The sequence below is a fragment of the Pseudorasbora parva genome, chromosome 25 (genome assembly GCF_024679245.1).
Source record: "Pseudorasbora parva isolate DD20220531a chromosome 25, ASM2467924v1, whole genome shotgun sequence".
NCBI classification, from domain to species: domain Eukaryota; kingdom Metazoa; phylum Chordata; class Actinopteri; order Cypriniformes; family Gobionidae; genus Pseudorasbora; species Pseudorasbora parva.
The window spans coordinates 706,474-728,382 of record NC_090196.1 but is presented as its reverse complement, the minus strand read 5'-3'; the positions used below and the strand labels follow the sequence as shown (position 1 = coordinate 728,382).

At 42.4% G+C, this 21,909-nt stretch overlaps 2 protein-coding genes across 2 annotated transcripts in view; both read right to left on the bottom strand.

The window, feature by feature from the left end:
* The window catches only part of LOC137064345 (endonuclease domain-containing 1 protein-like), a 116,869-nt gene that overhangs the window by 83,671 nt on the left and 11,289 nt on the right, over nt 1–21,909 (bottom strand). The window lies entirely within an intron of this gene.
* LOC137064344 (deleted in malignant brain tumors 1 protein-like) lies at nt 1,099–21,155 on the bottom strand. The gene is made up of 4 exons (XM_067435699.1): nt 20,017–21,155; nt 19,555–19,884; nt 1,279–1,584; nt 1,099–1,151 (listed from the first exon to the last, which is right to left on the bottom strand). The coding sequence occupies exons 1-4, from the start codon at nt 20,129–20,131 to the stop codon at nt 1,099–1,101; spliced, it is 804 nt and encodes a 267-aa protein (XP_067291800.1). The 5' UTR covers nt 20,132–21,155.

Sequence of the window (21,909 nt, the reverse complement as noted above, 5' to 3'; positions counted from 1 at the left end):
GATTTGTCTGTTATTCAGAGTTGATTAAAAAAAACTGCTGCAACAATAACAAACAAAGTTGTAATAATAGTGGAGTTTCATCCTCCTCAGCATCATTGCCAATAACATTTGAATATTTACATTCTTATTTATTTATACTCATTATTAACATTGTCTTTATTCTTACTTAATCTGAGTTTTTATAGTTTGTTATGGTATTTTATTTGCTGTGCTTAGCTATAGGTATTAGATTTTAATGTTTATCTAATATTTCATTCTTTGTTGTTGTCACCAGGACCTTGTTACTTCGTTAAGTTCCTCTCATGTACTCATGTTATGAAATGACAATAAAAAAAAATCATTTAATCCTTAAATCCTTTCCAGAGACCTTAGTATTGTTGTATATTGTCAGTATATGATTTTCAAACTTGCATTAGGGGTCATTTATTACATTCATAGAAACAACTATGTTTCTTTCCATAAGATCACACAACTCTGCCATAGCCAAAGCCAACTTAATCATTTGTGTTTTATGCCACTAATGCACTTTCTAATTTATGGTGTTAATTTAGTAGTTGTGTTGATTTACTCTTGTTTATCTTTCTGTTAATAAAATGTATTTTCTTACACTTTTGTCGTCCTTGTGTTGATAATACAGTAAAGCGACTCTACAAGTTAATAATGTCTCACCAATCTTTCAGATAATTCAGTTGACCAACTCCCTGCAGTTTACATTAATCCCAAATGATTGAACAGCTCTGATTGAAGAACTCTGATGGGAGTGTTCTCATGCTGTTAAGTTAAAAGTCCTCAACCGGGGCCTTGGACTAAAGCTTGGAACATTCTCTGCAAGAACAAAGAAATTTGTTCTTTTTCTCGTGGTGGCAAGAACAAGAACAAAGTTTGTTCTTGCCAGTACATTCATACTTTATGAGAAAAGCAGGTAGCGATCATCTGCGTTTCTCCGCATTAACCTCGCCCACATTAAATGTCTGACCAATCACACAATAGTTCTCGGACACCCGCAAGAAAAAGTTCTGCTCAGGCAATGTGTCGAGAACAAGCTGCGAGAACTCCCAAACCTGGGTTGTGAGAACTAAATGATGTCATTTTGTTCTCTCAGCCCTGGAAGCGAGAACTTTTGTCTCTGTTCTTGCAGAGTATGTTGCAGCCTTAAGAGAGGGGCAATTGGTCATAACTGGCCACACCTTAAATGATGTTTGATCCAAAAATTACAATGTCAGTGGTGAGATGAACACAAATTACAACACATCAGTTGTATAAATGTGTTTGACTCACCTTGGCAGACGACTCCAGCATCTTCACCGTGCCCACAGTTATGTGATCCCCATGCATTTGCTGAGCAGTTTGCCAGTGTAGATTCACTCCCACTACACTGGACATCATCCAACCATATTAGTCCAGAACCTTGTCCAAAGTAAGCATTACTCTTTGCCTCTATAACACTCCCACAGCCCAGTTGTCGACACACCACTGCCGCGTCTGCAGAATCCCACAGATCATCACACACTGTTCCCCATGTTCCATTATGGAGAACCTCCACTCTTCCAGCACAGAGGTTGGGTCCATTCACCAACTTGACAGCTATTAGTCATAAAACAATTAAGATAGAAAAACAGATTATTTTTTTTGTTTATTAATTTAAAGTATCTTTGTTTTTTATATAGATAGAAACAAGAAAAAAATAACACACAAATACACAACAGTGTTTAAATTAAGATGTTGATGCGTCAGATTGATTTTTCAGTTTAAACAAATGTTTAAGGCTGTTTTACAAGTTGTGAGAAAAGCAGATCTGGTTCCCTTTCATTCAGTCATTCAGAGTAACGTCAGTGACTGACGAATGGGGGTTTCGCCTAGAAGCCAATCATCTTCGAAATCTAGAAAACACCCAATGGAAGTGCCAATGCCATGGACATGCGGAATTTGCATAGCGTAAGTCCGCCCCACCATGTGGGTATATATAGAAGTACGCTGACATGATCGCATTATGTTTCTGCTTCGTGGCCAAGAGCATCTCTTCACTCCTGCAAGCCTGAATTCTGAAGTCCTCTCTTCAGTCTTCGAGACGAGCGGTTCTCTAGGGTGTTGGTGTAACGGCGCGTTCCAGCGGTCTCACGTTGCCTGCCTGCTGATCTGTGCAGTAATCTGCAACAGCTGTGTGTGTTTTCCCTGGGCGCTTCGGCACTCTGCAGAGCTTTCCTCTCAAAAAAAGAGTATTTTTGCACGTCTTTTTCAAGACGGTTTGCCCGCTCACTTCCAGGTGCAATCGATCTCCATTGCTGTATTTGGGCGCATTCACTGCCTGACGTGTTTAGGCTTCAGCACGTTTGGGCAGTGTTTGTGGATGTGCCGTGTTCCCACTGTGGGAACATGACCATCGCAATGTTGTGGTCGAGACTCAATGATCTCTGTAAAGAGATAGAGTCCCCTCTGGCACACCCCGATATACCGTCTCTGAGAGAGCTGGTACTTTGGCTGGTGGCCAGCGTGACCTGAGGGCAGTGCTGTGGTATAAAGGACCCCGACGATCATTCCTCGGGCCACACTCCTCTCTCGCACATCGCTACCCGCGAGTGCTTGGACTGAAGCCGTGGGACTGTCTGTTAACGCCCCAATCCTTTGAGTATGATGATTCGGCGGTGCTCCCCCTTCGGACTGTTCCAGTCTAGCATTGCTTGGATCTGCCTCGGACTGGTGTGGAACTTCCGCCCTGTCACGAGCACTCACGGTTGGGCGATTGGTTTTTGGGGCAGCACCTGACAGCTGTTTGGCCCCGCCCCCAATTCCTCTTCATTCCCGAGATGCATGAGGAGCTCACACTGTCCTGGAAGTCCTTGTGTCTTCCCGTGACCATTTGGTGGCCTCCTCCACCTTCTCTGCCCTCGATGGGGCCGTGGCCTAAGGGTACACTGGGGTCCCTCCCCACAGTTGAACACTCCACACTGTCCACGGAGTGCTTACATGTGACATGGTCAGGCTCGGTGGCAAAGTCCTGCAGAGCTACGGGGTAAGCTGCCGCCCCTTTGCACATGCACGTGGGTTGATCCAATCCAGGGCAGGGTATCTGCACACTTTTTAAGTGCAAATTTAAAGACTTTTAAGACCGTTTCAAGACATCTAAATGGAAAAATTAAGACTTTACCAAGGCAAAAAAGATAAATACGACAAAACAGTTTTCTGCAATAGCTTTATTTAAATTAACTTTAACACAAATTTGGTGAACAAAGGTGCATAAATGTCAACTGTTAGATATGCAAACAGCTTAGATAAGCTGAGTCTTGTGTTTCGGGCCTGGAGTTGCGGCACTGTAGCAGCAAGGAGAAAACTGAGTTACTAATGCAAGCACCTTGGAATATTTCAAAAATAAATGGCAAATAGTACCAGCTGAACAATAAATGTAGCTGGCATTATATGAGAAATTAAAATTGTATAAGATGAGCCCTAATGTAGAGGGTGATCCTGCACCTCAAATAACCTCAAAATGTACACCTCGAAGTACATAAATAACACAAAAAATCCACTGCAAATGGTAACAAAATCAGTATAAAAAATATAATATATAAAAAAATAAAGTGCCATTTAAAAAATAACAAATAAGAATGAGGTGTTCATTTTTTTAGCTCAAAGAATTTGTCCTGATTTGTCCATTTACTCCCTTCAACTCCTGCTTTTCTTTGTCCAGTCTTCTCATTGTGCTAGACTTTGTAATCAGCGTGACCATTTTGGAGCCTCCGGAATATTCTGCCTGTTCTGCCATTCAGTCTGCATCACTTTCAAGTGACTTACAAACCTCTTCAATGGACCTCTTCTTTTTCTTCAGCCCTTCCAGATCATCTTCAATGTTTCTCTTTTTCCTTTTTGCGTTGTTCCTCCTCTAAGTGCTCCCTGTAGCGACTGCGTGCCGAAGCACAGTAACTGATGAGCTCCTTGGTCAGAGGCACTTCTGCTACCCCCCCATAAACTTTAACATGGTCACAAATCAGCCTCTGGGTGATAACTGTGATAGTGGATTTTACCGATACCGATAGCTAGGTTGGACTAAGCTTGCCGATAGCCGATTAATCAACCGATAGTTTTTAAAAAGATACTAGATTAAAATAATAATAATAATAATAATAATAATAATAATAATAATAAATTTAAAAAAAACACAAAACAGTGCTGAACTTTATTACAAGAAATAAAAAAAACAGTACTGAACCATGAAAATGTTCTAAATATATTAAAATGACAAGTTCTAACAGAAAAAAATCTACAGAAAATAACTAAAACATTAAAATATTACAAATAAATGTTTCCTAGAAACATGTAAGTGAATGTCAGGTAACAGACTGCAAGTCCCATTTGTTAACAATGATTTATTAGCTTATTTAGCTAGCTTACATGAATGATATGCAATATACATTTTACACTGTGTAATAATAGAGCAATACAATTGTATCTTAATCATTCATGTTAGTTCATAGTGTATAAAAAGGTTAAAAAATAAAACTAAATGAATAATACTTCTACAGCATTTATTAACCTTACTTAATGTTACAAAAGGAATATTGGATATAATGTATTATAATAGATTATTGTATTATATTAAGTGTTATTTCATATAAATCCAAACAGTTTGCTTTTTTAGAACACTTGACGGTTTTCTTATCAAAATAACAAAATATGTATTGAAATCGAATACGTTTCTGATGTGTTTATATTTCTGTCGGATGCATGACCATACAGTCTGGTTTCTTACAGCACTAGTTGTTACATCGCTTTAACTGCTTGAGGTAAATGTTACTGCTAATGTTAGTGTCCTCTCAGCCTCGACGACAAAGTAAAGTACATACATACTGCTGTTCTTTCACTGCTAAAGCATCTAGTCACCAAAAAAAAAATACTTTATAATGATTTGGCAACATGTACTTCAGTTGTATTCATACCGTTTCCCGTTCGGTGTTTTAAACGCGCGCCAGATGTGTCAGCGCGCTCTGTGCAGCGGTCTGTGAAGCGTGCAGCCTCACGTGTCCTCACGTGTTAATGTAAACCGTGATAGTTTTTTATTTGGCCTCTAGGGGCCGCTCTCGCGCTATATAATACCAGCAGACCCTTCTCAGAGCTCTCGTGGCTACTGTGTAATGACAGCCCCTTCTCAGCCGCTCCCGCAATGGATGCAAACTGGAAAAACTATCGGTATTGATTTTTGAAGATAACGATTGTTCCACCAATCAGATATCGGTGCCGATTAAACGGCAAATACGATGAATCGGTCGACCTCTACTGAAGATATTGCTGAAAAAATATTTCCCCTCTGGATTTCTCCGAGGGCCTGAAGGACATGAATTCGGGAGCGTGGCCTCATTAATAAGGACCTTTTTAAATTGCTGTGCAATCAAATCACCTGTAATAATGCACAAAAATGTTTCAGTACATTTGAAGAAAAGTATATGATAAACAAGTAGCACTTTATAATAAAGTCATGTAAGAGTTGTAAGTCATTTATAAGTGGTTATTTAATTATGAACTTATCATTTACAAAACATTTCTAAATGATTAACAAGTTATATACTAACATTTTATGTTTTTTAAATTCCGTTACAATTCATTTGCAATTTATTTGTAAATTATTAACTGATCATTTACAAAACATGAATATGCATTTCATAAAATGTTTAATCTCTCTTTTTTTTTCTTCTTTTTTTTTTGTATATCAAGAAAAATGTATACCGGTCCTTCTAAAAAAGTTAGCAGATTGTGATAAAGTTCATTATTTTAAAAATTAAACGTTCATGTATTTTAGATTCATTGCACACCAACTGAAATATATCAGGTCTTTTATTGTTTTAATACTGATGATTTTGGCATACAGCTCATGAAAACCCAAAATTCCTATCTCAAAAAATTAGCATATCATGAAAAGTTTCTCTAAACAACCTATTAACCTAATCATCTGAATCAACTAATTAACTCCCTCTAGTGTTAAAGAGCTGCGTTATTTCCTAGGCTTCGCCAGCTACTACTGGCGTTTTGTAGATGGTTTTGCAAAGTTGGCGGCCCCTCTACATCTTCTGGTAGGGGAGCTGACAGGGAGTAAGCATAGGTCAGGGCAGCAGGGGCAATATGCATTCTCTTGTGCCTGGAGTGGAGAGTGTCAAGACTGTTTTGAGGGGTTAAAGAGTAGGCTTACCACTGCCCCAGTTCTGACATATGCTGATTTTGCCAAACCCTTTTTTTTTTAGGTGGATGCAAGCCATGGAGGGCTTGGGGCAGTCCTCTCACAGGAACAGGACGGTAAGGTGCGACCAGTGGCGTAGCCTTAGCTGGAGCCTTAGACCTAACGAACGGAACATGTCCAACTACAGCAGCATGAAGGTGGAGTTTTTAGCACTTAAGTGGGCTATGACTGATTGCTTCAGAGAATATTTGTTGGGGAACAGGTGTATAGTGTACACTGATAACAACCCCCTCAGTTACTTGGCTAACGCCAAGTTGGGGGCTACGGAACAGAGATGGGCTGCTCAATTGGCTGCCTTTGATTTTGACCTCAAGTATAGGTCAGGTAAGAGCAATGCAAATGCAGATGCTTTGTCTAGATTGCGTTCTCCAATTACAGCGTGAGAACTGGGTTCTGACACCATAGTACCATCGGTGTTGAGGAGAGCAATGGGGGCGGATTTTGTAGCTTTAGCCACCCAGTGTACCATGTCTATGTTTCCTAGCTTTCCTGTAGACCTGAAGTCCTTACAGGCTGATGACCCAGTGATTAGTGAAGTCTTGAGATTCTGGAGACACAGAAGATATCCTGGTCCGGAAGAGAAACGAAAGCTATCGAGGCAAGGTTTGGTCCCGTTATGACAGTGGAAACGTCTGATAGAGCAAGGTGGAGTCTTGTATCGAAGGGTGATATGCCCCGATGGTAAAGAGGAGGCACTACAGTTAGTTTTGCCAACCATTTTAAAAACAGAGGAGTTGATCCCAAACCATGGCCATCAAGGGGTGGAACGCACCCTTGAGCTTGTCCGGCAACGATGCTACTGGCCTGGTGAAGCAGCTGAAGTGGCAAGTTTTGTGCCAGCAGTGTGAACGTTGGCAAGTGTCAAAAGATACGCGGCCACCAGCTCGGGGATCTATAGGCTATTTGTTGGCTTCCCGCCCTAACAAGACCACCGCTATTGATTTTACAGTTTTATAGCCATCTAGTTCAGGAGTGGAGAACATGCTGATAATGACTGATGTTTTTAGTAAGTAAACGGTCGCTATCCTGACTCGGGATCAGCGGGCAGAGACAGTGGCACGGCTGCTAGTTACTGAATGGTTCTGTAAATTCGGTGCCCCAGCTCGTCTTTATGCGGACCAGGGCCGGAATTTTGTGTCCAGCCTAATTTGCCAATTATGTGCCCTCTATGGGATTGTGAAGTTACAAACCACTCCATACCATCCAGCCGGAAATGGACAATATGAGCGGTTTAACCGTACGCTTCACAACCTATTGCGACCCCTTCTAAGCTCGAGTAACACTACACGAGTGGGTGTTAGAGCACAAAACGAGATTACAGGTAGCTTTTGAGGGAGCTCAAGAACGATTGTTGGCTGCAGCAGAGAAGCGCAAAGAGCAGCATGATTTGCGGGTTCGGGATCCGCCGCTTGTCTTAGGGCAGTTGGTGTACCTTCGCAATTATGGGATCCAGGGCCGTCATGTGATCAGTGATCTTTGGAGCCCTTTGGTATATCAGGTTTTGCGAGGACCTGAGGATGGTGGTGTAGTGTACACTATTGCTCCTGTTGATGACTTAAGGCAAGTAAGAACGTTACATTGTTCCTTGATTAAGGGTCAATTGGGGTCAGAGTCAGAGGCTCTGGAAGGACTTGAACTCGGATCAGATCCAGAAGAGAATCCCCCTCCACTAGAGGAAAGTGTCCTTCATTTGGAGGAGGAAAATGCGGACTTGGTGAGAAATATATATATATATATAATATATATATATATATATATATATATATATATATATATAAATCGGTAAATCGTCACATAAACCCATAATAATAATAATACATTTTGTTTGTACCTGTGCTCTTCCTACATGTATAACAACTTATCAAGTGGGAAATATACAGAAATTGGTATTAGTTTGCACTGCATAAGTTAAAAATTATATATAGATTAATCCTTCTTAATGGTACTGAAGTTATTTACTCAAGAACAGAGCATATTTAGTGAGCAATTACTTCTGTTCTTTACATTGTCATTATAAGTGAATACTGTCACTTTAAAAGATCTTCCCCTGTCGCACATGATGAAGTCGCAGTTACAAAACTTACAAAACGCGTGACTGTCCCCCATCTGCTCCTCCTCAGAAAATTAAATTCGCTGTCCCATTGATCACGGTATTTACACAGGGTTTGGGTTTGTTGGCAGGAGTGCCTTCCATCTCTATCGTTAGTTACGTCCATCATCCGTCTGTTTTGTTTTTCCCCGCGTTGTCACTCGTCGTCATCTGACCTCACACACTATAACCTCGCGACAACGGCCACCTGTAGGCTGCAGATGGCAGTTATCGCGAGGTTAGTTTTTTTTTTGTTTTTTTACTCCGGTATTATTATTTTTTAATAACGCAGGTTAAAATACGGGAGATTTACGGGAAAATACGAATACGGGAGGACGGCGGGAAAGAAGGGTAAAATACGGGACTTTCCCGGCCAAAACGGGATACTTGACAGGTATACGCTACTGCTTGCTGAATTACTCGAACAGCGTTTTTTATTTATTTATAAAACCCAACATTAACCAGCGCTGAAAAAGATGATGCCTGCTGTCCAAATGATACTGTTTGATTAACTGCTCATCGTCAAATATTCCGAACACATTCTCCCTCTATTGAAAGATTTGCACACGTCTCTGTCTCCTCAGTGCCATCACCAGCCCCTACTGGTAACTCCTAACCACTTGAGAGACCTCTCGAGCTGCCTCAAATAACTGCAAGAGTAAGAGTGATTCTTAGCTTTAAGAAATTTGATAACTTGCTTTTATACCTAAGTTTGAAAGTAGTAAATTTCATGAATTTTCAGCACTTAAGACTAAAATAGCACTTTGAGAAGCTTGATAAATACGGGCCCTGGGCCCGTATTTATCAAACATCTTAGAATTATTTACAAGAACACTGCTAAGAATTGACTTAAGAGTAAAAAAAGGATTGTCTCAAAGCTGCGCTTAAAAGTTAGTTATCAAGCATCCCAATCATACTTTAAGTAAAGTGTAGGACTAAATCTGAAGTGTCAGTCTTAAGGGTCCTGCACACTGTGCGATTTTTCAAAATCCTTTGCGAATGTCCCTTGTCAGACTGTACGAACATGGTCGCCATGTCACACTGTAAGATCTCAGTTGACATTAATGTCAGACTGCACGATAGTGAAGGCGCGCTAAAAACGGACGCGCGCAAGAAAACTCACCCGGAGTTCATATCATCAATGAATGACGCGTTCAGTGACAGTGAGCTGCATTACACGCGGGACTGAAATGCTGGCTACAAAGAAATCTCTAGCACTCGTTTTGGTCATAGTTTGTCTTGAAAAACGGAGATATTTGACTTTTAATCGTAGGAGAAGTCACACTGCAGGATTCTGTGCCAAATCTTCTGACACTGCCAGAATTTCGTCTGAGGTAAAATTTGATCGCAGCGCTCATTAATCGGCTGCCGGTGGACATGTCAAACTAACGACCAAAGATGTCAGATTTTAGCCTAGGATCTGAGGAATCTTTTAGGATTTCCTAAATTTGTCCCAGATGGCCAAATCGTGGCCAAAATCGCACAGTGTGCACCCGGCTTTAGAGTGGATTTACGACACTTTGCTGTGCCACAAATGGAATTTTGGATGATGTCATAGGCATGAACCAATCACTGAATAGCAGTGGCAGCTACTGGTCTGTCAGAGAGGGGAAGCTCATTTTCGGCCTACATCATAAAATTGTCTATTTATTTAAATTCTGCCCTACGTTCCTTTTCAAGAAAATGGTCTGTGACCCTGTCGTACCAACTAGGAGTCCTTTCAAGTGACTTGACCAGTGTCCTCTCAATGGCCAGCAGAGCTATAAAAAATATTAAACTCTGTAAAACAGGAATGTGGTGTGTAATTGTGTGAAATGTTTGATGAAAATCAAGCAATTTCGCCTAGCAAATATCAAAGAAATAGGTTGCAGCAGTTTTTATTTTGAGTGAACTTGAGAAATCCGCGATGAGACTGAGCGTGAATAGCCTAGCTTGTGTGATTCCTTATAGTACAGAATTGCTGTCAGTCAAAAGGAGATGCAGTCTTTTGACAGAACCTCCAATCATCACGCAGAAGCTTAGCGTCCGGGCCAGCCCACTCCCCATTCACCCCCAGAGACGCTGAGCGTCCGTGGGCGGGACATAATCGCAGCATTTATCCAATGACCGTCTAGTTTCGAAGCGCTGAAAAAAAACGTTTAAAACAGCCCCACTGAAGTCAATGGACGCTGGGCTTCAATAGGGAAATGCACTGTGACGCTGCGGGAATGTATGAGAAGGAAATCGAGTCAGCTGATCTGCTATATGTAACTGATTCTGAACGAACTCGTCTTTGAGATGAACGTTTTCTAACGCATTGCTTGCTGAATTGCTCGAACAGTGTTTTTCTTGTTTTTTTTTTATAAAACCCAACATTAACCAGCGCTGAAAAAGATGATGCCTGCTCTGTCCAAACGATACTGTTTGATGAACTATTTGTCGTCAAACATTTCAAACACATTCTCCCTCTATTGAAAGATTTGCGCACGTCTCTGTCTCCATAGCGCCATCACAAGCCCCTACTGGCAACTCCTAACCACTTGAGAGACCTCTCGAGCTGTCTTAAATAACGGCGAGAGGAAGAGTGATTCTTAGCTTTAAGAAATTTGATAACTTGCTTTTATACTTAAGTTTGAAAGTAGGAGTAAATGTCATGAATTCTCAGCACTTAAGACTAAAATAGCACTTTGAGAAGCTTGATAAATACGGGCCCTGATGTTTTACCACACCAGAGTTGGCGGCAGACGTCAGAAGGTCTAGCCAAGAAAAGGCTGCTCTTGGCGGGTTAACGACCACTGAGCACCAAATTTGTGCTTTTTTTAAAATAAATAAACCACATATTCAATCATTAAACAAGTACATTCTCGCCTGAAAAAGTCTTAAAAATAATTTTTTGACACATGAACAGTAGTATTTTTAAATTAAGCTGGGTTTCTCATCCGCTATTGACCTTTTGCTGGTCTGTGTGAGAACAAGGACACAAGGGAAGGATCAAGGACACAAGTCCCACAAGTCAACGAGAACACAAGTACAGACAAGTACGCATATTGAATTAATGGTACTCCACATCACATCATCATTACTATTGTAGCCTACACCCATCACATCAAGTGACTACATCAAGTGCCGTGATACGAAATTAAATGCTTATTGTTTCAAAACATGTGCTGTAAAATAATGCATTGTGATAGGTCATTTCTAATCCAAACAGATATTTAAACTGCTGGAGTGCGCTTCTGAACCCCCACACTATTAACAGTAGGCTACTCGTAATTTAGGTCCACATTTTGTTTTGTGGGTGCCTTTAATCTCACTCTTTAACCTCCCAAATAAAACAATTTCGTTTTTTTTTCCACGTCCCTGGTGATGGTCTCGATGGCGCGCGTTTCAATCATCTCACTAGTTCAGTAGTCAGGGCACTGATCAGGGAGTCAGCCCATTGACTTATGTCCTAATCAGTGCCCCGACTAGTGGACTAGTGAGATGATTGAGATGCACCCTATCTCCACGTCGGAGAAGTTTCGCTTCTTTGCCATCTTCCGTGTGTCCATGGCGTAAAATGAGGGCGTTGGGGAGGCGGAGACTTGAATATATAGGGGCGTGTTATTCTAATGACGATTGTTTTCAGCCGTGGCATTTATCAAGGACAAGTATTGCGTACACCTGGATTGCAAAGGTGCGCACAGCTTCATAAATCAGGCGGTGAGAGGAGTGTAAGCATAATCTTACGTCAACATATAGACACACACAACATATAGTCCCGTTTCTACGCAAGATTAATAAATGAGGGCCATTGAGAAACGGCCATGGGGAGAGCGAACCTGTGCGTCCTATTGGACAATTAGTTCCCTAAGGCAATTCCCAGGGTGGCATAGTCGGTACTATAAGGAGTTTAAGAAATTGATTTCTCTATCTTTCAATATATTTGAGTCCACCATAATAGTTCGGTTTTAATTTTGGTTCCACATTAGTACAGGAGAAATGCTTTAAGATAGATAATGGGCAAGACATATTAGCCTATGTGATATGCTCTTGTGTCAAAATGACTTAAAATTCCTAAAATATAATTATAATTGTTATAAACAAACCATTTTAATTATTTGCAGCATAGGGTACTCCTAGCTTACTTCCAGGGTAAGTGTTATTTTCCCTTAATCCACTAGATGTCACACTTACCCACCATCACAAATATTCATTGCAATGAAAATGCTTGATTACAGGGAGAATTTTTTTCCTTTAATAAGGAGCATGAAAACTATATAAAAACACTATCTACGGATTTTGGTTAGTAAAAGGCTAGTAGGGGAATTGCTTGCCTTAAAATGTTCCAACAAATCCTCTGCTGTAGAATGGCCCATGAATTGGGACCCAAGATAGCGGGATTGAACATGTGAATGCCAGCCTGGTCAGTTACCCAGTGTCTGACATGCAGGTTCAACTGATTACTCTTTGTTGCTCTCTTCATGCTTTCATCAAACATGATGACAAAGTTTCCCTGGTTTATCCATGCCACAAGCTCCTTTTTCACATATGGCGCAAATGCCAAATCGTGCAAGATAAGCTGTCTTGTCTCTGCCACAACTAAACACACTCACACACTCGGAGTCCGGGAACATCGCATGGAAGACGGTGTTAATGTCATCATTTGCCGTGTAAGATTGGTGGCGGCTAACTGTGCTTATAAACTGCCTTTAACGTGGCAGTGTTAGAGAACGCACTGAAGGCAGACGTAGACGCACTCGAGGTCGATGCAATAGGCCTACTTGTACCAGATGTAATGTTAGGCCTACTTGGCTGAGCACTGGGTGATGCCGTTGTAAACATTTGAATAGGTAAACTACCCAAGTGATCCGCAATATATCGCTTGCGTTTCTCGCATTTCGCGTGAGAATCTAGGACTGTTTGATCCATTGTCCCCAACAGTATTTTTTTTTTGTTGCAGAGATCACATCGCGCCTCTTTCAAGTTGGCAGTTTTCTTCAACCAACCATTATATTTATCATTCTCCAACCACTTGTCATTAAACAGACATTTGCCCATAATGTTGCTAAGCGCTTCACTAACTGGCTTACCAACTCCTCCCGCTCACTCGTGTAGGCTACCTGCATATCTCACACTCTGCAACTACTACACTTCCTCTAGTATCCTTCTAGTTCTTGATCTACGTTATGCAGATGACACCCGCACAGAAAAAATACTGCCCCCAAGGTACGCTGGTTAGTTATAAAATTGCATCTAAACAAATACACAAAACCGGACGGAGACATTTCACACACTCGGCTCCATACGGAATTTAATACCTCTCTTGAGAAAATTCAAGACATTTCATACAATTTAAGACTTTTTAAGGCCTTAAAAAAAATTTTTTTAAGACTTTTTAAGGATCCGCGGGGACCCTGCAGGGCTCTTCAACGAGCTGCGTGTGGCCACCGACCGCACCCTCCAGGCGATCAAGGTGGCCACACACTCCCTGGGTGTGGTGATGTCCACAGCTTTGGTCCGTGAACAACACCTGGCCTTACCTGGTTGATGTGGGTGGGCTGAGTGACCCCGCCTCCAGCACTCGCCCATATTCCAGGCTGGCCTCTTTGGCGCTGTGGTCGGTGGAGGGGTCGGTGTGGTCGGTGGAGGGCCGGGGGGAGACTTTTTTGTTAAGAAATAACTGACTGTCCCATCCCTGAGAACACAGAGACCGGTGATGGCAGTGTGCGCTGCCTGTGGGCCACGCCACTCTCGCCCCTATCTGGCTAGCTCTGTCCCCTCGCATCTTCACGAAGAAACCCCAGGCAGCACGGGGTTTGTATCCTGAACTACCTCGACAACTGGCTCATACTGAGTCACTCTTAAGAGCAGGTGTCCGAACACAGAGTTCTGGTGCTCTGCCACTTAGCCCGTCTGGGCCTTTATGTCAACTGGGAGAAGAGCAACTCTGCCCAGTGCAGCGGATCTCTTTTTTTCGGATCTCTTTTTTTCAGCTTAACAGCAAGCATGCGTAGTCACTGCTGACTTGCCTCCATCAAATCGAGAGCAAGAGTGCGGTTCCACTGAATTTCAGAGGCTCCTGTGGCATATGGCATCTGCAGCCGCTGTAACGCCGCTCGGATTGCTTCATATGAGACTGCTTCAGCACTGGTTTTCGCAATTGAGTCCCGAGATGGGCATGGCAACATGTACTAGTCCTGTCAGACAACACGGAGGTTGTAGCGTACATTAACCACAAGGGCGGTCTACGCAGTCTATGTATCAGAAGCATCTGAGGTCCCTTCGTACTGTCCATATTCCAGGGATCCTGAACCGTGCAGCTGACGAGCTCTCACGGGTTCGGCCACTCCCTGGAGAATGGAGACTCCATCCCCAGAGAGTCCAACTGATTTGGGAACAGTTCGGCAACGTGTAGGTTGATCTGTTGCATCCCACGACTCTTCCCATTGCATCCCATGACTCTTCCCTCTTACCATCATCATGTCAAGTTCTAGAACCTCTTCTGTCTCAGTCTCTGTCATTCTTAAGCCAGCTCATACTATTCCATGGTCCGCTCCTGCTAGTGTAGAGCCAGTTGAGTCCACTCCTGCCAGTTCAGAGCCGGTCAAGTCTGCTCCTGCCAGTTCAGAGCCAGTCAAGTACAAATTGTCATGCCCTTGAAAGCATAGGAAAAGGAGAGACCATGTTGGCAAGTCAGATGGCCTTCTAGAGGCCCCTAGCCTGTTGGTCCAGGAGGGCCTAAATCAAGAGGCTCCAGCCCTTGAGCACAGTCCAGTGTCGGCTCCAGCCCGAGCACAGTCGAGCGTCAGCTTCGTCTCCTGTTCCAAGGGCAGTGAGGGCTTTGTCTCCTGTTCCAGAGTCCGCCGCTTCAGAGGAAGCTGTCCCAGAGCCTACCAGTCAAGCCCAGGAGGGCGCACCAGAGTCAATCCCTGAGCCCGCCAGTCAAGCCCAGGAGGGTTTTTCAGCAACCCCAGAGTCAAGTCCTGTGTCTGTCCATGAAATCCTTGTGGGATTTTCAGCAGCCCCCAAATCAAGTCCTGTGTCTGTCCATGAAGTCATGAAGAATGTTATTTCATTTCCTGAGTCTGTTCCCCAAGGATCCACCCTCCCTGCCAATGCAGTCATGGTCCCTGAGTTCTTCTCCAAGTCTTTGTACAATCAAGATCTATTCCTTAAGACTACCAAGGCCATTTTCAAGCCCCACCCATTGGAGAAAACCCATTATTCCCATTGGGTAGGGTACTGTCAGGGTACTGCCCTGGCAGTCTTGTCTGTGTTGTCTTTGTTTATTGTTTCTATGTTTGTGTTGTGTCTTAGCACATGGCTCTGTCTTTCTTTGTGTTTGCCATGTCTTTTTGCCCTGCCTCCTTGTTTGCCGTTACCCCACTCCCTTGTTTAGAGTGGGCTTGTCCTTGTTTAACTAATTGTGCTCACCTGATCCTCATGGCTTATCCCTTTACATTGAGCTCCTTTCCCTCCTGTCTTAGCTGATACGTTGCGTGTGTAGTCTTGTATTGTGTGTGTCTTGTGTTAGTTCCTGCCCTGTGCCCTGAGTTTTCCCTGGCCACTGTCTCCTACTGCCTGACAACCAAGACTGGATCTGATTCTGAGAGAGAACATCCAGTCTCAGGTTACTTGTGTTCCTGCCTGGATTTTTCCACCATTACCCTGCCCGGTGTTGCCACCCACGCTTTCCTCAAGTTTGTTGTCTCCCTGGACTGGTCTCAGTGGTCACCCCCCCTGCGTGTAGTCGTGGCATCTGTCCCCTGCCCTACTGTTTTAACTCACTCCTTGTCACTTCCTTTATCCTCCGTCTTCAGTCTTGTTAATAAAGTGTCCTTGTTTAACAAATTGGGCTTTGGATAAAAGCGTCTGCTAAAATGCATAAATGTAAAGTGTCATTTATTGTTCACTCTACATCTGGGTCCTCCGTTTTAGAAATCCACAAATAGCTTGGTGCCAGGGAATTTAACGATTAAAAAACAAAGTCAAATTATAAATTCAAATCTGAAATCCACAGGTAACCAATGTAGTTATTTCTGAATTGGAGATACGTGAATAAATTTACGCTTTCTTTTGAGGAACTTTGCTACGGCATTCTGTACTAGTTGAAGTCGAGCAATATTGAAGTCGATGCTTCTCGCGACGGCGCCTCCTTGGCCCATTCCTCTGAGGAAGGACCTCCTGACTCAGAGACAGGGCACCCTCTGGACCTCTGGAAACTCCATGTCTGGTCCCTGGACGGGATGCAGAGGTTCTAGGTGACCTACCACAGGCTGTGGTAGGCACCATCACTTCCGCTAGAGCGCCCTCTACGAGGCCCCTCTATGCGTTGAAGTGGAACCTGTTCGTCTACGGGTGCTCTTCTCACCGAGAAGACCCCCGAAGATATTCGGTCAGTGTCGTGCTTTCCTTCCTACAAGATGGGTTGGAGAGAAGGCTGTCTCCCTCCACCCTCAAAGTTTATGTTGCCGCAATAGCCGCTAATCGTTTGGTAGGTGGTAAGTCCTTAGGGAAGCACGACCTGATCGTCAGATTTTTGAGGGTGGCGAGGAGACTAAATCCCTCTGTACCCTTTTGGGACCTTTCTCTGGTGCTGACCGCACTGCAGAGACCTCCCTTTGAGCCTTTGCAGTCAGCAGAGTTAAAAATTCTGTCTCTACAGATGATACTCCTGACATTGGCAACATTGGGACATGCAGGCTTTTTCAGTCAACGAATCGTGCCTGGAATTCAGGCCGGACAACTCTCATGTGATCCTGAGACCCCGGCCTGGAAACGTGCCCAAGGTTCCCACCACAGCCCTTCCGGGACCAGGTGGCGAGCCTGCAAGCACTGCCTTCGGAGGAGGCAGACCCAGCCCTGGCTTTTTTCTGTCCCGTCCGTGCCCTTCGGACTTACGTGGACAGAACGCGGAGCTTTAGGACCTCAGAGCAACTCTTCGTCTTTTACGGAGGCCAGCAGAAGGGAAAGGCTGTCTCCAAGCAGAGGATGGCCCACTGGATAGTGGATGCCATCGTCTTGGCGTATAAATTCCCAAGATGTGCCCTGTCCGCTTGGGATTAGAGCCCACTCCACCAGGGGTGTAGCCTCGTCTTGGGCGCTGGCTCGTGGCGCTTCGCTGACAGATATTTGTAGAGCTGCGGGCTGGGCGACACCCAACAGATTCGCTAGATTCTATAGTCTACGTTTAGAGCCGGTATCTTCCTGTGTACTCACTTCCTCGAGTCAGTAACTACGAAGTGCCCGTTCTAAGTGTTGGCTTGCTGCGTCACTCTCTTCCCCATGGAACAGACATGTGCGTTTATATGTTCCAGTTGAGTTCCCCAGTATGGTGAATACTGTCGAGTCCTCTGCAACCTGTGGCAGTCAGACGTGGCGAAGCGTCTGACGCCAGGTCTAACACACGTATGCATTGGTGGAACTTGTGTTAGGCTGGGTTCCATATGTTGTGACCCCTACGGCGGTCCCATATGTTTATTCTCCACGGTACAGCTCCCTACGGCGAGCCTGTGTCTTTCCTGCCGTCTCAGTTTGGTGTTGCTCCCCCACCCTTAAGTGGCCTGGGCCACCCCTGGGACTTTCGTATGTCGTTTGTAAGCATGTGCCAATATCAATTTTTCATGTTGCGATTAATTGCTGAAGTTTTATCACGGTATACGGTATTATCACGATATTGAAATAAGTTGCACAAAAAAGTGTTGCCATAGCATAACAGCTTTAAGAACTATTTTTGTAAGAACAAAAATAACTAAATGTTTAAATACAATAATGCACCAAAAATATATATAGCTCTGGAAAAAAAGAGACCACTCATTGAGAAATCAATGTTAAGTTGTCCCTTGATTTTTTTCAGAGCTGTAAAAGTATAATTTTCAAACAGATTAAAGTGCAAAAGAATTAGGCTATAAAGAACAACACGTAGGCTAACAAATTACAATAAGGTCTCATTATTTAATGCATTAACTAAGATTGAGCAATAGCTACATTTGGTACAGAAAGTATAATGTTTTTGGTAAAGTTAGTTAAGAAATACTGATCATTGTTAGTTTTATCTTAAGTCCATTAAAAAAGTTATTTTGATTTTAATGTTATTAAACAGTAACTTAGAAATTAACATTACTTAGAATGATAGAATGAAAGTATTTTTCATTGTCAGTTTGGTAATAATAAATTAACATGTTAACTAATGAAGTCATATGTCTCAAAGTTTTACTAAACAATAATAAATAATCAGAACAGTTCTAATCATTAGGGCATGTTGTAGTCCAGATTAAAACATAAAAATGTTTAAGTTTGAAAATAAATTGCCTATTAAGTCTTTAAGTATTAAATATTTGGTGCTGTGATGAACAACATTGAGATTAAAAAAAGAATGGCAGTTTTAAAAACTACAGGTGTTTTTTGTTTGTTTGCTGGTTTCCGGGGTAACCGCTGCCTTCTGCCGTTCATCAGCGCCCTCTGCTGTCACTGAGCGGCACTTCAGCAGCGCATCTCCTTCACTCGTTCATGTGCTTCTCATTTACACCTGAGCACTTCCCTTTGACGCAGAATACAGCGGTGTTGAGCATTTATACGGTTGATGGGCAAAGTATTCTTGAGTGCATTATAAAAAAATATATAAATTGTTAATAAATTATTATTTACGATATCCTAAAGTGCCCACGATAACAATATCGTGCATATTCATTATCGTGATGAATCGCATTATCGAAAATCGGCACGTCTATTGTACTGCCCACGGCCAGTCCATACGTGTATTCTCCACATGGTAATTCCCTCTGGGCATGATGTGGCTTCCGCAGCGCCCCCCATGGGCACGCTTTCCCAACGTTACTCTTCCACTCGCACTCTTCCTTCCTCAGGCCAAAATTTCCTGTCACCAAAACCAAAACTTGGGGAGACCGGTCCTTTCAGGCGATTGCCTCTAAATTATGGAACGCTCTCCCCCCGCGTTGCATGTGGCAAAATCTGTTGATTCTTTTAAAAAGCAGCTGAAGACACTTTTATTTAGACAAGCTTTTAGGTAATATTTGGGCTTTTACGTTTTGGTGGTGTTTTAATCTGTTAAATTGTATATACTTTGTAAAAAACTTTGTGATTTTTATCTGTGATAGGTCCTATATAACTAAAGTTTACTTATTTACTTACTTAAATGCATTCCTCTGTGAATACAAACAGCTCAAATCAAAACTCTTTATTCTTATTCACATAAAAAAACATGTTTTTTGTATAGTATATAGCTATACCATTTAACATTACTAAAAGTGAAACTTGTTACCTTGAAACATCTTCATCAGTTCCCTTTTCTCTTGATTTAACTGCACGTTTAGTTGAATTAAGTAGATATTGGTGGAGTTGAGCTGGTCTCTGTCATTGGTCAGATTCTTATTGGTGGAGTTGAGCTGGTCTCTGTCATTGGTCAGATTCTCATTGGTGGATATGAGCTGGTCTCTGTCATTGGTGAGATTCTCATTGGTGGATATGAGCCGTTCTCTCTCTCTCGTGAACATGACACACACCACTGTGAGTGCAGTCAGCAGAAGCACACACAACAGAATCATACACACTGCAGCGGCTCTGAAGCGGTGGATCCTCACACAATCACTGTCTGTAGAGTAACAAACATCATGTTATTCTCTCTATAACACAGCACACATCAGCTGAAAACACGCCTCCAGCTCATATTTGATCAAGCTTGTGCGGATATGTGATGAAATGAGTGCATGATTAATCTCAGTACCTGTGAGTTTAGATGACTGGACTCCCGTTGCATTATGATCTGTGATCTTTTTTCCAGATATAACATTAATATTTTGGTAGACATCTTCAGCCGTTTGTCCATCTTTTCTGTACATTGTGCACCCTTTTCTGTTTTCTTCTACAGTTTGTGCCGTCAAGATGCTGCCACGCTAACGCTAGTTTCTCTCCTGGAGTGGATTGTTTGTGTGGCCAGTATTTATGCAGAAAGAAAATTCAAATGCATATATTATCATACAATCACTCCTTCACTTCCTCCAGGTATTAAGATCAACTGGTAATACATTTCCTCAAAAGAACATAGTGGCCATTATAACTGAACAATTTAATGAACTTGTAGGAAGTCCAGACAGCCGATCATTCAATGCTTTTACCAGCGGCACTTCCTTCAGTGTGAATATTCAGTGACTTTACACGGTTTCTTTACAGGAACTGTCAGACATTGGGAGTGAAATCTCTTGAATCTCGTTTTGTGGAGCCAAATAAAGATAAAGCCATAGGCATTGAGGGTTATACAGTTTACAGGGCGGATAGACTAAAAAGGGGAGGAGGGGTAGCAGTTTATATTATGGATAGATTTTAAGTCAAGGTGTTACTTTCTCAGTTGTTAAAAAATATGAACTATTAGCTTTAAACCTTATCCAAGACCTTTCATCTCACAGTAGTTGGACGCTACAGACCTCCATCAGCAAGCACTGATGCCATTTCTTCTATGATGCACTCGGTGACTTCGTTGAATTATAAAGAGCTGAATCACAAACATTTTAAATTAGAAACTTACAATAAGCTATTCAGAAACAGGTGACACGTCTTTTCTTTCGTTTTTAAACCCTTTTAAAACAAATCCTGCCGGTCATAAAGAACTTTGTTTTCTAGCTCAGACAGGACCAGTGCTGTCCATTATAACACTTTTTTTTAACCTAAATGCCAGGTAAGATGTCGTTTCCTTGCTTTACCTGAGAAAAAAAGCCATGTGTTGACTTTGAAACGAGTATATATTAAATTATATGCATCTGTGGTGAAATTACGAGATTTTCACATCAGTACATGTTTATTTTAATGCAAACAATGCTCTGTCACTTTAAGGCAGCAGTGCAGCTCAGCAAAAAATAGACTCGGTACGAAAACTATCGCCTGACGGACCGCATCCGCGTGCAGTGTGAAAGCTTTAAACCGTTAACATGGGCACGGAAAAACATACGCACCGCACACGCACTGCAGAGGGAGTATGTGTGAAACGGGCGTTAGGCTGAGAGTGAGGGCGGGGTCGACCTCGTTTCTATGGAGGATGTCATCATGCTTACTAACTATGACCACAGCGATTGGCTGATAGGGGAGAGGCAGTAATTTAATGATAGACATATATTGTTGAATGAGGTTTAAAGAGCATATATATATATGGGTTAGGGTTAGAGTTAGGGTTAGGGTTATAACCTTGAAAATATGAAAAGTAATATGAAAAGTTAATGCAGGATTTAAAATATTTTTAAAAGACATAAGAGCACAAATTTAGCAGATAAAGTGGCCGTTTCCTTGGCTGTTTGTAAAAACCGCTGTTTTTTCAACATTGCGTCATATTACGTCACGAGAGGGAGTCGTCTGCCAAGCTCTGCATTGGCTCAGTGCAGAATAGGTTGGTATTCTGTAGTAATCGGTGTATTTTCGGTAGTTTTTCTATTTTAATTTATCATTGTCATGGAAAATTATTCTGTCCAGCCTGTCAGGACATCGAGTCCACAGGTTTCCTAAAAACAAAAGTTAGAAAAGCTGCATGGTGGCGTTTTGTGCAGGTGAAGAGACGGGACTTCACTTCTGCATCTGCTTTGACACACGCGGTGGTGTGTAGCGTTCACTTTACACCAAATCAATACGCTAC

Excerpts from the sequence above, each read along its gene's own strand:
- LOC137064344 (XM_067435699.1), bottom strand. The coding sequence starts at position 20,131 with ATGTACAGAAAAGATGGACAAACGGCTGAAGATGTCTACCAAAATATT. Across the intron at positions 19,885-20,016 it reads CCAGTCATCTAAACTCACAG|ACAGTGATTGTGTGAGGATC; the intron begins GTACTGAGATTA and ends GTTACTCTACAG. Across the intron at positions 1,585-19,554 it reads ACTGATGAAGATGTTTCAAG|CTGTCAAGTTGGTGAATGGA; the intron begins GTAACAAGTTTC and ends TATGACTAATAG.